The sequence below is a fragment of the Hemicordylus capensis genome, chromosome 4 (genome assembly GCF_027244095.1).
Source record: "Hemicordylus capensis ecotype Gifberg chromosome 4, rHemCap1.1.pri, whole genome shotgun sequence".
Classification (NCBI taxonomy): domain Eukaryota; kingdom Metazoa; phylum Chordata; class Lepidosauria; order Squamata; family Cordylidae; genus Hemicordylus; species Hemicordylus capensis.
In genome coordinates this window covers 106945312-106959957 of record NC_069660.1, presented here as the reverse complement: position 1 = coordinate 106959957, position 14646 = coordinate 106945312, and the positions used below count along the sequence as shown (strand labels likewise).

At 41.2% G+C, this 14646-nt stretch overlaps 1 protein-coding gene across 28 annotated transcripts in view; it reads right to left on the bottom strand.

The window, feature by feature from the left end:
* LRRC7 (leucine rich repeat containing 7) overlaps positions 1 to 14646 on the bottom strand; it is a 378525-nt gene that overhangs the window by 24529 nt on the left and 339350 nt on the right. For 24 of the 28 annotated variants that reach the window (XM_053248546.1, XM_053248555.1, XM_053248556.1 and 21 more), the window contains 3 exons: positions 13437 to 13652; positions 11543 to 11635; positions 6854 to 6928 (listed from right to left, as the gene is read on the bottom strand). In XM_053248546.1, the coding sequence (XP_053104521.1) occupies positions 6854 to 6928; positions 11543 to 11635; positions 13437 to 13652 (384 nt within the window). Of the gene's footprint in view, positions 1 to 2653; positions 2716 to 6853; positions 6929 to 11542; positions 11636 to 13436; positions 13653 to 14646 lie in introns of those variants that run through there. The other 4 variants (XR_008306746.1, XM_053248565.1, XM_053248566.1 and 1 more) reach the window with 2 other exon arrangements.

The following is a 14646-nucleotide window of genomic DNA, read 5'->3' as shown; positions in this document are numbered from 1 at the left end:
CCAAATGGCAAGGTCAAAAAATGATCATGACAATGATAATGACAAGTGGTAGGAACGATATAAATTGCCTATGGAGCAGATAGAGGCATGACTGATTCTAAAGTTTCCTTGTGTTTTTGGTGTGCCTAAATTCATGAGCTGAAGTCTGATCAAAGTGACTAATTAAGCAGGCTGCCCTACATATTTCAGAACTTGGTTATAAGCACATACTGAAATCAAGGTATTTTAGGTGGCTTGGATACATAGGCTATGAACCCAGATGAGAATCTGCCTACTTTTCAATCATTCAATCTTTATTACGGTTTTAGACCAGCATAAAGTAAACAGAGCATGTAATAGGTGATATTAAGAGCAATTAAAAATGATAGAGTTCTATGCACATTAACATAAAGACTGTGAGGTTACTATAAAATTACTATAAGATTACTGTAAGGCTAAAATCTATGTGATTTAGAAAGTGGTAAAGGAACTGTGAAATTGCTAAAATAGTAGCATGAGGACTATAGCATCACAGTAGGGCTAAAATCTATAAGATGCTGTTAAAGTTGCATGTTATAAAATTGCTGCAGTGCTAAAATCTGTCTGTAAAATATTAAAAGAAAAACTGAGACAGTAAAAGCAATAGGGTTGAATAATTGAAGGATTAGTTCTTGCTGGCGGTCAGAGCCCGGTGAATTCTGCACACTGCCATGCAAAAACTTGGCAATATTGTATATTATAGAGGGATTACAGTGTGAGAGTAATAGGGAGACATAGGATTGGCCTGAGCATCCTGGCGTCATCAAGTAGTGGGAGAATAAGAGCCCTTTGCACATCTCTATAGAATAGGCAATGAAGGAGGACATGTTTGATAGTTTCAACTTCCCCTGCATCACAGGGGCACAGGCATTCCAGGTAGGGGATCTTCCTGTATTTTTCTTCTAGGATGTTGTACCTGGGTGGATCAGGTGTGGTAGGAAGCACACTGTGGGGGCAGGGAAGGCAAAGTCAAACAAGCAGGTGGTCAGGAGCCAGAGATCAGTCCATTAGGAACAGGCGGGGTTGAAGTCCAAAAACAAGCAAAGGATCAAAAGCTAGGGAAACCAAGAACAGGGAACAGGAGCAGAATCAAGGTAGCACACATCCACAATAAAGATGGTCCTTCATCAAATGGTGCAGAAAAGCTGAGGCCTTAAATACAGAGCCAGCACTGCAGCCCCACCTGCGCCTAGAATGCCTTAAAGAGGCTGCACCCTGTTTCTTAAGTGCTGGCTGTGGTGTAGCTGGGTGGTGCTGGTGGGGACTGGGGCACTTCAGGTTCATCCTCCAACTCCAAGGACACAGGCAAGGATGTTTTAGGGGGATCAGCAGGTGCTGGCATTTCCATTGGTGGGAGTAAGGCCCCTTGAAGCTTGGCTTGTCCTGCGAGTCCTCTCGGTCAGAATCAGGCTCAAGGGTCACAACCACTTTATCTCAAGAGCCCCTGGTGGTGTTCAGCTCAAGGGTCATGACCCCTTCATCTTGGACTCCTCCGTGTAAGACTCGGGGTTCATGACACAGGACCGCTGAGGAAAGGGTGTCACAGTGAGCCAAGGTAAAGGCTCTTCTGTGGTTAGGTACTTCTAGCTGTGTAAGGTATCCAGCAGGTGTTTCTATGTACCTTAGACTATCAGAGAGAAGAAGGTTCGGGGACCTAAGTCAGTTTGGCATTGTGAGTCACTGTTTGATGAGTGTTCTGGCCTCCATGTAACCTAAGGTAAGTAGATGGTAAGGGGAGAGTGCAAGAAAAGACAGCTTCGCTGATAGAAATCGCTTCCATGTGGATTGGAAGCTGTCGACCAAAGTTGAGGAGCCTAGGCCCATTGGGAGGAGGGACAGGCTCAGCCAGTAGTTATTTAGGTGGCCAACCACAGAATCCTATGTGGGTTTGAGGAAAAGCTTAAAAATTTATTTAAAATCACCCACTTGCCCATTTTTTGTGTGGGTTGGGTGGTAGGTAGCACCTATCATGCCCTACCACCCAACCCACTTTGGTGTCCCTAGGAGCTACCTATGGGTAACAATGGGGTGTTTCAAGTTCCCCATTGTTCCCTGTGGCCAGAACACTCAAAATGTTTTGAGGTTGTTCCATCAGATCCAGCTGTTTCGACAGAACACGCTCAAAATGTTTTGGTCCTGTGTTTCATTTCGAGCTCAAAATGAAATGCAAAATCCATTTTGTGCACATCTTATCCTATAGAAATTTATGAAAAAGAGGTGAAGGCCTGCAGTGAAAAAAATATGGAGAAGAAGTGGAAGAGGTAGAGGAAAGGGGCAAATGAATTTTTGAATAAGAAAGAAAAATGTGAGAATGAGTGTGCATGTTGTGACTCTATGACAGGCAGGTTAGGGGGGAAACTCTGTAGCAGAAGCTTTGCTTTATTATTTCCTTCTCATTGCCAAGAGACAAGCTGCTTCTAAAAGTGAACTAGAACTGGACAAGAATAGTACATTTGATATCAATGTAAATATAGATTCTCTGCTCGCATTCTATGGACCAATTCACAAAAAATAGTTACAGTCACTGTTAACAACTCATGATGAGCTGTGCATAAGCTTGCTTGTCTTTGATGAATACTATGTCCAATTACAAGAAAAGTTTATTCATTATAGACGAAAGGGGATGCATGTAAGTCTCACTGAATAAAGTGGAGTTTATAAGCAACCTTCATGATTACCTAAGAGTAGAATATGTTGCTGAAACAAAAAAAAGTAATTTTAAAAATTATTATTATGCTACTGATACCATTTTAATATGTCCTTTCTAATGAAAGGTAATTTGAAGCCAGTGACAATACTGGCTTCAGGCTATCAGTGTGAATTATGCATCAATAGGTTCCCACCATGTTAACTAAACCTGAGGATGCATCTCAGCAGGATAAATAGATTTGTAGGCTTCTACATTCTCCCAACCAGGCAACAGAATAGTGATAATGAAGTTTACTTGTTCTCAAATGTGCCCAAACCATGTTTTAACTGTCTTAAGCTCTGGGGATAGCACAGGCTCCAAAAAAAATGAAAAATGAAAAATGAAGGGCTAAGTCAAACAAGATGGTGCATTCATCCCTGCTAACTGAGCAAAGAGGTACTTTTTAAATGTGGTGATTATCTTTATTGAGCAGCAGGAGAGTAACTGGCCCTATCCAGCACAGTTCCCTCCAGGGTCTGTTGCTGGTGTTTTTTTTAATATTGTGAGCCCTTTCGGGACAGGGATACATATTTATTTATTTTTATTTCTCTATGTAAAGTGCTTTGGGAATTTTTGTTGAAAAGCAGTATGTGTGTGTATGTATATGTATATGTATGTGTGTGTGTGTCTGTCTGTCTGTCTGTTGTTGTTCATCTTGATCCAGCAAGGGTGATCCAAGGATTCTATGTAGTATACACACCTGGGGCTGTGTAACTAACCACTATGCTTTGTAATGCACAACCCGAAACAGACAGTAGGTGGAGTCAGGTCTGACAGCTGATCAGTTATGTAGTGGGAGCTGAATGAGTTATGTAGTGGGAGCTGAATGTCTCCTCTGAACCCTGTGGCCCACAGACATAATTTCATAGATCATAGTCTGCTTTTGAAAACAGTTACTTCTTTTTAAAATGTTTTTAAAGAACACTATTCTATTTCCCATATGGGAAGTCTTACTTTATGAGCAGGTGCTGGTCTTGACCTTTACAGCTCTATATTGCTTGGGACTGGGATACCTATGAGACCTCATTCGCCCATATGAACCTGCATGGGCCCTCCGCTTGGAATTTCAGGCCCTGCTCATAGTCCTGCCACTAACAGAGACCTGGATGGCAGGGACTAGAGACAGGGTCATTTTAGTTGAGATGGCTTTTAATTTTTTTTATCTGATGCTTATATCAGGTAGGTTTTTGAGTTTTTCGTTCTCAGTTTTTAGCTTTTTCTTAACTTTTAATTTGAAACTTTTAAAATTTGTAATTTTATTTGTGGTTTTAGTCCAGTCTTTTAACTTGTTTAACATTATTGTTTTATTTTACATTGTATGTGTTTTGTTGATGTTGTGAGCTGCCCCGAGCAGTAATGTACTGGAGGGGCTGGGTTAAACATCTTTAATAAACTAACAACATTTGAACCGCTGAGTATGGCAGCCAATTAGCACAATCTCCTCATTTTACAGGTATCTTTCCCAGATGGTGGGCTTAACTGTGGAATTAAGTGGGGTAAAGCAGAGGGAGTTATGAGGTAATATGTTAGCTGCATAAAGGTGCAATAAAGATAATTTGAAGAAACCTGGGGCCATCCACATAGGACTGCTTTCACAGGCTTCCTGTCAGTTCTTAAAAAAAATAATTTCATGCACTGTTCATACGGTGCACCGTTCAAATCCACGTAGGGTGCACCACTCCCAGAGAATCCACCACTCTGAGTGGTACACTGAGAATGTTGAACAGAAGGAGGCTTTTCTTAAAGCTGCACTTTATGCTTAAAAAAACCACCCCCAAAAAACATTTGCTTGGTGATCATGCGGAAGATCGTATGCACCTACCCCATCTGGGTGCACACAATGTTCCACAAGATCACCAAGCTTTTTTTCTTAAAAAAGAAAAATGTGAAGCATTTTCAGTTTGAATTTATAGCACTCTGAGCCATAACAAACCAAAGTTTAAAATGATTTACACTCCAGAGTACTAGTCCTATTACATTCAATGGAACCAGCACTGCACTTTAACATGGAAACGTCCCATTTATTTCAATGGCACTTTATTTAGCTCAAGCAATCATGCTTAGAATCAAGGGCCAGGCAGGCTAAATCCAAGTGCTTCAGTTTAGCTGGGTAACTTGGCCCTGTCTGGCTAACTGCTCTCTAGCACACTATATTGAAGATACCACTTTGAAATGTAGAGGTTGCTGTACTTATGAATGATGGCAGATGCCACCATAGCTGATTTTGGGAAAGTAATTTTAATTTCCTAATCTGTTGCTAAAGGCTTAAGAAGCCCAAGTCCTCAGACACTTGCCTGGACAAGACCTAAAAATCAATGAAACATCTGCATTAATGCTTCCTGGCTCTTTATGAAAACAAGACAGTTTCTCCTGGGAACTAGAACAATATGGTGCCGGAGAACAAGGTCCTGATCCCCCTGTGATTGTCCCCTTCTACAGTGCAGCTTGGTAAGTGACTAACACAGGCTGCAGCTTAGGAAAAGTAGACCAAAGAGTTGGATGTGTATTAGAGTGCCTCTGATATTGTTATAATCACTGGGGAGGAAATGTTGCCTTCATCATTCCAAAAGCAGTGGACTCAGATAAGTGGCTGTAAGTCTGGACAAACTACCAGAGATCTATCATTCTATCATACACACATACACACACACACACATACACACACACGGGCGTAGCAAGGTTGGAGTGGACCCAGAGACAAGATTTTAAAATGCCCCCACCCTCAATGAAGCTCAGCTCATGAAGTAAAGAAATCAAATCATCCTAAATTATTTTTTAAAAGGTTTTGTAAATTGTGGACGATGCAAGTCATTTAATGGTACTAGAGAAAGACATGCTGTTCTGGTACCTCCAGGTCTTAACACTCACATCAGTTTCAGAGGATGAATGCAACTGAAGGAAGCCTGGGCAGGTGTGTGGCTGGGGGAGTCAGTCATGTGACTTGCCTCTGGGACCACCCCCCAGGCAGTGGGCCCCCAGACAACTGTCTCCCCTTGCCCTATTATAGTTATGCCCCTGTGTGTGTGTGTGCACGCGCGCACACACACACACACACACACACTTGCCTGATGAAGAATAATAAGTTCAAGCTTGTGATATTAAAAAACCCCAACACTTGATACTGTAGGAATTGTTCAATTGTTTCTGTGTCTATCATATTGTAGAAGAACAATATACTGAAAAATAATACTGAAAAAGAAACATGAAAAAATATTTAGATAAACAAAACAAAAGCCAAGAGGAAATCCCCATACTGAAGCTATGTGAGAAAAAACCTAACAGAACTCTCCCTGTTATAGCCAATAGTCTGAGCTAAATGTTTAAAGTTTGCTTGAAGATAAATTTTGTTTTGAGTATGCAGTCATTGGATGTATCTCTGTGTTGCTGCTAATGTTCTATAAAATTGGATAAGTTGGTAAATAAAGGTTAATACAAAAATATTGAAGACTACAGGTCTATTCTCATGGAATCTCTTTATAAACCTAGAAAGCAAATAAAATCCTTTGCTCTAAAACATTTAGCTTTTTTGTTTTATCTCCAATTTTATTACTGAGCAGTCACAGCAGGCAAAAAAATAATGGTTTGGATCACTGCCCTGATTCTACCACTCTTTCTGCCATCATGTGTATATATAGGCATCTCTCCAGCTGGCTTTAGTTAAATTAAGGTGATGCAACACACAAAGAAGTAAAACACGAAGTTCCGCAGTTAACAACATTTTTCCAGGATCACCTTGGGCAAATGTCACATTGTAATTTCACTAAAATAAAGTAAGAAATGTCCCACAGATTATAGAACCCATTCCATAATTTGGCTAGGGATGTAAAAAGTATCTCAAGTCCTTCGAGAAAACTACCTAGGTCCTCTTAGCAAACTAACCATGTCATCTTAGTTCTCATCCCTCTACTTCCCAGGGCCCAAAGACATTACTCTCAGGCCAGATTATCCCACAATCAATGGTTACTCATCAGGAGAGAGGTTTCATTAGTGTAGATTATCATCTCTGCAGCACTTGAAGTTAGTTCCACCTGAGGCCATCTGAAGCTTATTTTGGGCAAGCGGAGAAAAGGGCAATATGGCAGCATGCAGAATGAAAGAATAATTGTACCAAATCCATGCCTTCATTAAATGAGCAATCCTACTTACCTGAATAATCTTATCACCAGGCTGGAGCAAGTTGGATGCTGGTCCATCAGGCTGAACCCTAGTAACAAAGATACCCTATAAGTCAGAAGTAACAGAGGTTAGGATACTATCACCAAGAACTAGCCTAAAGCTTTGTATATGAATTAAATGGAAGGCTACCAGCATGGATGTAACCATGTGCTAGGGTAATTGCAAACCATCCTACCAGATGAATCTTAAGAAGACCAAGTTTTCTGCACCAGACAGCATCCAATAATAATTGAGAAGTAGGGGAAAAACTTGTCAGCAAATAAGCAAAAATAATAGTTATATTCAGTCTTCTGGATTCAAAAGTAGAAACATTGAATATGTAGACTCTTTCCTTGCATTGCTTTAGATCTATGTCACAATCTCTCACAAAACATGTATTTTGCCTTTGGCTATCATTGCATTTGCTTATCTAGTATCTATCTCCCCATATTTTTAGATAAGTGTGATTGTTATACATAAAGAAATTTCTGTGTGAATAGCAAATACATAGTGCACACAATGGGTTTACAGCTCAGTTCTCTGAAGAAATTGGAGGAGGATAACCTTTTATCAGGTTTGGACGAGCAAAGTATAAAGATGCACTGCACTTCTAGAAGTCTTACAAAGTGTCAGAAGATGGAGGATCTGGTGTAATGCTTGCTCCTCCCCTTATTCTAACCCCTACAATACCTGTTCCAGTTACTCCAGGCTGTACCTGGGCAGGAAAGACAATGCTCTGGTCGATATTTGCAGAGGATCTGTGTCCTCCTCATCACTTTGGCGAATGGGCTGTAGTCTATAACAACAGTCACCTTATATTGCCATCTTTTTCAAAGGAAAGTTTTCAAACCAACTTCTATTTCTAGTGCATATCTCAGTATTTTCTCTTTTCATTAAAGGGTGTGTGCAATTTTTTAATGCTTATTATTCAGTGATACAGTCCAAGCTGTAACCTACATGGCTGGATACATGCATGGATACGCATCTGCAACACTATGCCACAGAATACTGAGTTGTATCCTAAAGTTTAATTTATTTGGAGGAAGGGGTCTATGCAGGGGTTCCCAGCCTTGGGTCTCTAGACATTGCTGGACTACAGCTCCTATAAATGCCCAACCATAATGGCCAAAAGCTCTGCTACCTGCTCTGGAGGAAGGATTCCTCTTTCAGAGGAAGGAGACCTTAGAAAACAGCCCAGCTCTGCATGACATAAATTCTTTAGATTTAATTTTTAATTTTGATCTCTGGATAGCACATACAAGAGGAGGGCTGGAAAGCCTAGAGGGGGGGAAATATCTGTGGAGGTATTGAACACATACATTATAGATGGAAGAAAAAGGGATTTCAAATGATTTCTAGAATAATTCACAAAGCAGTTAAACCAGAGTATGCGAGAAGTTTAACCCAATCCTAACCATGTTTAGTCAGGAGTAAGTTCCATTTATTTCAGTTATTTCAATGGGGCTTAATTAGGTTTGCAGTCTAACTCTGCTGTTGTTTCCCCAGGTTTTCAGATATCTATGACTCTCCTCTCACAAAATACTTACATTTAAAATATTTTTAAGTCTATGGGCAGCTTCACACATCACTCTGAACCTGAGGTTCAGCTGAGCGGCTGGAGTCCCATGAATGCAGGGACACTCTACTGTCCCTCACTTCAAACCTTATTCACAGATGGGTTCTGTACTGCAAGTATGGCAGAATAGGCCGAGATTGGTGGGTTCATAAGACATGTGCAATCTCAGCATATCCTTCTCGAGACTGGACGTGCACATGTTCCCGGGACTTCAGCTGTTCCACTCAGCCTCAGGTTTGGTGTAAGGTGTGAAGTCGCCCTCTAGCTAATTAAGTTCTGCTTTTCCAGTGGATTAATCAGTGCCTCAAAAGATTAGTGCGAGTCGCTAAGACTGACAGAAATTACTATGTAGACAATTCTTTAAAAATTAAAGACAAGGCAGAACTGATGCACAAACTCAATCAAGACAGTAGAGGATGGATTAATTCATAACTGGCTTTCACAAGTATTCTATTTCAGCTTCACAGGGAACACTGAAGAAGCTGGAAAGCATTGGCGCAAACAGGCTGCTCTTGCTATGCCTTTCTCATAATAACATGAAGGTGTATGAAGCAGTTTCAGAACTCTGCAACGATGGGCAGCCTTTCATGCACAGGGGCACCGTGGTTTGCCTTGCTGGAGTCTGGCAAGCAGGGCACATAAGCCAAACTCAATTTGCTGCAAGAAATCATGCTTGAAATGGAAAGCTTCACTAACACTCGTTAATGTTTATTAGTTATTAAATAGCTTTCAAGTACAGGCTTCAAGCAGGGATCGGGTAACATGCACAACTTTCATTATAAATCACAGCAGCTGATTCCCGTCTCCCTCCCTCCCTCCCTCTCACTCGTCAATCCCTTCAAGAGTGGCCTCTATCTTAAAACATATCTGCCAGCATCATCATTCCCAAGCCCCTCCCTACAAACCTCTTAACCCAATGAAAGACCCGTCAACCCTGATTTCTCCCACCATGAGAAGGAGAGAGAACCTAGCTTGTCCTCTATGTAACCAACCTCTATGAAGTCTGGTGAGGAAGCTCCTCAGCTTGCAACCAAAGTTGCCGAGATAAAGCTTAGTGCCTCTGGGAGACAAGTGAATCCTTTTTGCCCTTTCTGCAGCAACTTCATACTACATAATCTTTCCACTAAGCCTTTTCATGAGCCAGTTCAGGCAACATCTCCACCCAGCAGGTGTGCACCCCACACAAGACCATGGGTTATATCTGAAATCAGTTCAAAAGGACCACAAGGGAGATATCCATCATTGCAACTGTGCAAAAAAGTTTTGGAAGGAAATATAAGCATTGGGATTGCTGATTATGCAGTCCTCCTATTTTATACATTACAATCATCCTGGTGAGTCAATAGTGTGTAAACTAGAAAGGCATTTAGCAATACTGATCCCAGTTCTACAGTGCTTTGATTGCACCGGAGAATGCTAGGAACTTCTATGTGTTTTACTCACGTATAGTTTTTATGTTTGTATTTTATAGATTTTAAATTAGATTGGTTTTGTATTTTTAGCTTAATATTTTTATTGTCATTTTTATTGTATGTTTTTTTAACTATTGTAAACCACCTTGGGATTGTTTTTAATGAAAGGCGGTATATAAATGTAACAATAAATAAATAAGTAAAATAAATGTGATCAAGCTCATGTACTTTAATTATTATTATGTCAAGCCAAAGGCCCATCAAGTTTGTAGGTGAGAAAAGGGGAAGAAAGAGACATGAGGTGCTTGCATCCCAAAATTGTGGCCATGTTTTTTGATTTCCTGTGTCCAGGTCTTCATCTGCTTCACCTCTGCAATATATTTCTTTGCACAAGGGCAATAATGGATGACTCACATCCAGACTAACAATGTGCACATTGAATAACATTTTGTGCCAGCAGAGGAGAGGCGATTTTTGCTTGAGGTCGCAGGACTTTTAGGAACATATTTTCAAGAGGCACAGAGGGCTGCAAAAAGAAGAGGAGACTGGCAAGAACTGCTCCTCCCTTGTGTGTGCAAAACATTATTTGACATGCACAATACTAATTTGGATGTCAGTCAGTATCTCCACTCCAAAATAAAGCATACCACACAGCTGGTTAAACTGGTTCCATCTTTTCCTGATACTCTGTTAATCAAAAGAGGCCCTTAACTGCAGCAATGCTCAAATCTTCAGCCCTAACCAGGTCACTCAAACTATCATTCCTACTGATACCTTTGATTCTCAAGTAGAGGTTTGCACAGACCAATTTTTGCAGTTCAGTTCAAATTCAGACTGAATTTGAACCAAACTGCTGGTCCATGAGCCAATTTTGTTGAACTGACCAGCTGATCCAGTCCAGTCCATTCAATCAATCAAGCTGGCTCAAACCGGTTTGGTGGTTCAAGGGGCTGTGCTTGTAAAGGGGAATCCAGTGATGGTTCCCCTTTACAAGCAAAGGGGAATCCTGGCTTGAAAATACTTCTAAAGGGCGGTGGGGGAGGACAAGAAGGCACCTTTGAAAGTAGATGTAAGGTGCTTACTGGTCCTCAAAACCCTGGCATTCCACCCAGCAGCCCACCCGCGTGGCGGCAACACAGTTCTGGAACTGACCTGACTTCCATGGATGTATGGAGGCCATTTGTGTGTCTTCCATGCATGTGTGGAGACCATTTGCATGACCTCCACATGCATGGAGGTCATGCAAATGGCCTCTGCATATCTGTTGAGGCCAGGTCAGCTCCTGAATGGAATTGCTGCCATGCAGGTGAGCAGGCAGGCTGCTGGGTGGAGCCCCAGGGCTTTGAGGACTGGTAAGCACCTTACATCTACTTTTAAAGGTGAGCTCCCACCCCACCGACCACCTTTTAGAACCATTTTCAAGCCAGGATTCCCCTTTGCTTGTAAAGAGGGTTTACCGGATTCCCCTTTACAAGCATAGGCCCTCAAACCGTCGAACTGTTCTACCATGGACTGGGCTCGGTTCAGTTCGATCACAGTTCAGTTCAATCATAGACTGGTCTGCCTCTCCTAGAGGCAACTCCGGTTCACAATCTAACCGTAGAACCGGCCTGGTTCATGGTGGACTGGTTTGCTGTTGAATGGCTTGTGCACACTCCTATTCTCAAGTTAAGTATTAAATTAATGTCTTACCTTGTCAGAAGGTTTGAATGGATTTCCTTGTCCACTTATTCCTCCACTGATGCTAAATCCAAGGCCTGGATTCTTTTCTATCCTCACACAAAACTATATTTAAAAGATACAAAAGGATGACTAAATGCTTGTATTATATTTTCATGACAAATTTGAGATTCTCTAATGTAAGTTTTGATTGTTATTTCAGGGAGACTAATTTAAATGCATCTTACGCTTCAGAAGAAGTGTTTTGCATAATTTTCAATAAACGTTTACAAATCTGAAAAAGAAATTAGTTACAATCTAAAACTTCCATTTTGACAGGACATGGAATTTTGACAAGACATGGAAAGAAACATGAGATTTTGTTTCTGTGCCAACAGACTTGAAATAATTTCAAGCCACTCCAAATTGTATATTGTTCATTCTTCATGTAAGAGATTTCATAAAATTCAAAATCAAAGAACTGTAGAGTTGGAAGGGACCTTGGAGGTCTTCTAGTCCAACTCCCTACTCAGTGCAGGAAATTGATAGAGTTTATCAGCTTCAGCTGATACGCCAACAGAGACCTTACCTGGCTAGAGATAGCTTGGCCACAGTTATTCATGCTCTGGTAACCTCTTACTTAGATTACTGCAATGCACTGTACGTGGGGCTGCCTTTGAAAACGGTCCGGAAACTGAAGCTAGTACAAAACAGGGCTGCAAGATTATTAACTGGGACTGGACTGGACTGCACTGGCTTCCATTCTGTTTCCAGGCTCAATTCAAGGTCCTGGTTTTAACATTTGAAGCCCTAAATGGCTTGGGACTAGGTTACCTGAGAGAGTGCCTGCCCCATATGTCCTGACTTGGACCTTAAGATCTTCTTTAGAGGCCCTGCTCCGAGTGCCTCTATCAAACAAGGTGAAGGAGGTGGCTACTAGGGAGAGGGCCTTTTCAGTTATTGCACCTCGTTTATGGAACAGCCTCCCCAGTGAGGTTCGCCTGGCTTTATCAATTTGTTGTTTTAGATGCCAGGTAAAGACCTTTGTATTAACTCAGGCTTCTTAAATTTGAATTTTAAAACTGACTTTAAAAACAAGTTTTAAAATTGTTTTGTACTGTATTTGTATTCTTTTTTGGCGTGTTGTGATTTAATGTTGTGTGTGAGCCACCCAAAAAACAACTTGCTATGGGGTGGCTAACAAATACAGTTTTTAATATTCATCATCATTATCATCATCATCTCTCTCTCTCTCTCTGGCATACCCATCGCTAATCCCATGTGTGGCAGCTCTCACAAGAGTTCGTGAGCAACTGCCGGATAGTGGCGGGGATGGGTGGACGGTGGCCAGGCTGGCCAGTGGGCGATGAGGGAAAACACTACTGGAGGGCGGTGAGAGAAAGTGGACTGGAAGCAGGAGAACAGACTGGGGTTGAAGGGAGCGGGGGAGAACAGACTGGGGCTGAAGATGAAATGAAGATGGGGGAGCTAGGGGCGCAGATGCTCTGTGCTGGATCAGCTAGTAGTAGTAGTAGTAGTAGTAGTAGTAGTAGTAGTAGTTAGTTTAGCAGCAGACCAGAAGGTGTCATCTTTCTGTCAATCATGCATCACACACATTGCTTAATTTTATAGGACTAACTCACATAACTATTTAAAATATGGTGATCACACAGTGAAGTTACCATGAGTTTGACTTTTTTTGCCTCAGCGCATAGGCTGAATTGGCCCATATATATGATAACTTGCATTCATAAATTACATGTCCATGCTTGTACATTTAGCAATAACAACTGTAAATACAGAAACCTCTTATAGACAGAAGACAGAAGCCTACCTTTTACTTTCATATGTCCTTTCACAGCTTCATAACATAATAAAATAAGATATGGCTTTCATCATCATGCAGTTTTGGGCGAAGCATACTCACCTGTTCCGGATAGCCATCCATACTCCTCTGCCCTTTCGTTTGGATTACACATCTCCCTGCTTGTGGTGCCCGAGTGTTCTGAGAAGGAATCTGGATTGGCAGTGGTGGCTGATACTGCTGGATGGTCACTTTATTCATGCCGCCCTCATATGGTTGCTCTCGGCTCCGATGTTGCAGACTTTGTGACCCCATCAGTGTCTGGATGTGGCTACCTGCCTGTGTGTAACATAATCCATTAAGCCAGAAATTCCAAAAAACCAATAACTTATTACCAACTTGATTAGTCAAGAAAATACACATCTCTTTAGTAAAAATTCAACAGTCTGCATTTTGATGAGAGCTGCAAACTGCTACAGGTGGCCCTTGTTATTTGCAGTCCCGGCACCCACAGTTTCACATATCCACAGTTGGGTCATAGAGACCCAGTTTCTTTATCTGTGGTTTAAAAAATATGCAAAATCCATCTTTCTGCCATTCCTGGGCGGCTGGAAATTACGTTCAATGTCATTTCCGGCCATCATTTTGCAGCAAAGAGCTATTTTGTAGCCCTTTCCCCAAAAAAATAATTTTTAACCCCCCACCCAATAATTTTTGAAAACATTCTTACACAGTTGAAGGATTTGCAGGGTTTGGGGGGCCTTTCTGGAAAGCAAGGCACTATATGCTTTATTTCCTTTATTTCTGCTTTTGTTGGGACCTTTTTAAAGCTCAAGGAACCTAACACCCCAATTCCCATTGATTCAAGGCGGAACTCCCTTTCTGTCTGCCAGCAAGACAGGAATTCTTGCTTTAATTATCTTGGAATTTAAAAAGCGAAGTTAAAATCCCTTATTCAGTCAACGTGGACTTCTGTACAAGCTGCCATTTTGTGACTCGTTCCACCTTCCCACGTTGTTATTTTGTGCTGGTACCTCAAAGGCTTGGCCAAAAGATATATATACATATAAAAAGGTAGCTTCCAAATGCCTTAAGTTTCTCCAAAGGATAAATGCCTGACAATCATCAGTTTAACTGAGCAACAAAACAAAACCAGACCAATAGTTTGAAGTTTCCACATGGAAAATACTATCATCAGCCCATGCTTTATTTCCAGTTACTTTATCTGGATTAGTGGGTGAAACGACACAGATACTGATTTTAGCACCTTTAGCTATACAATTAACATTCAATTAAACAACATTAATATGCACATTGGGTAGAATTCAGAAAA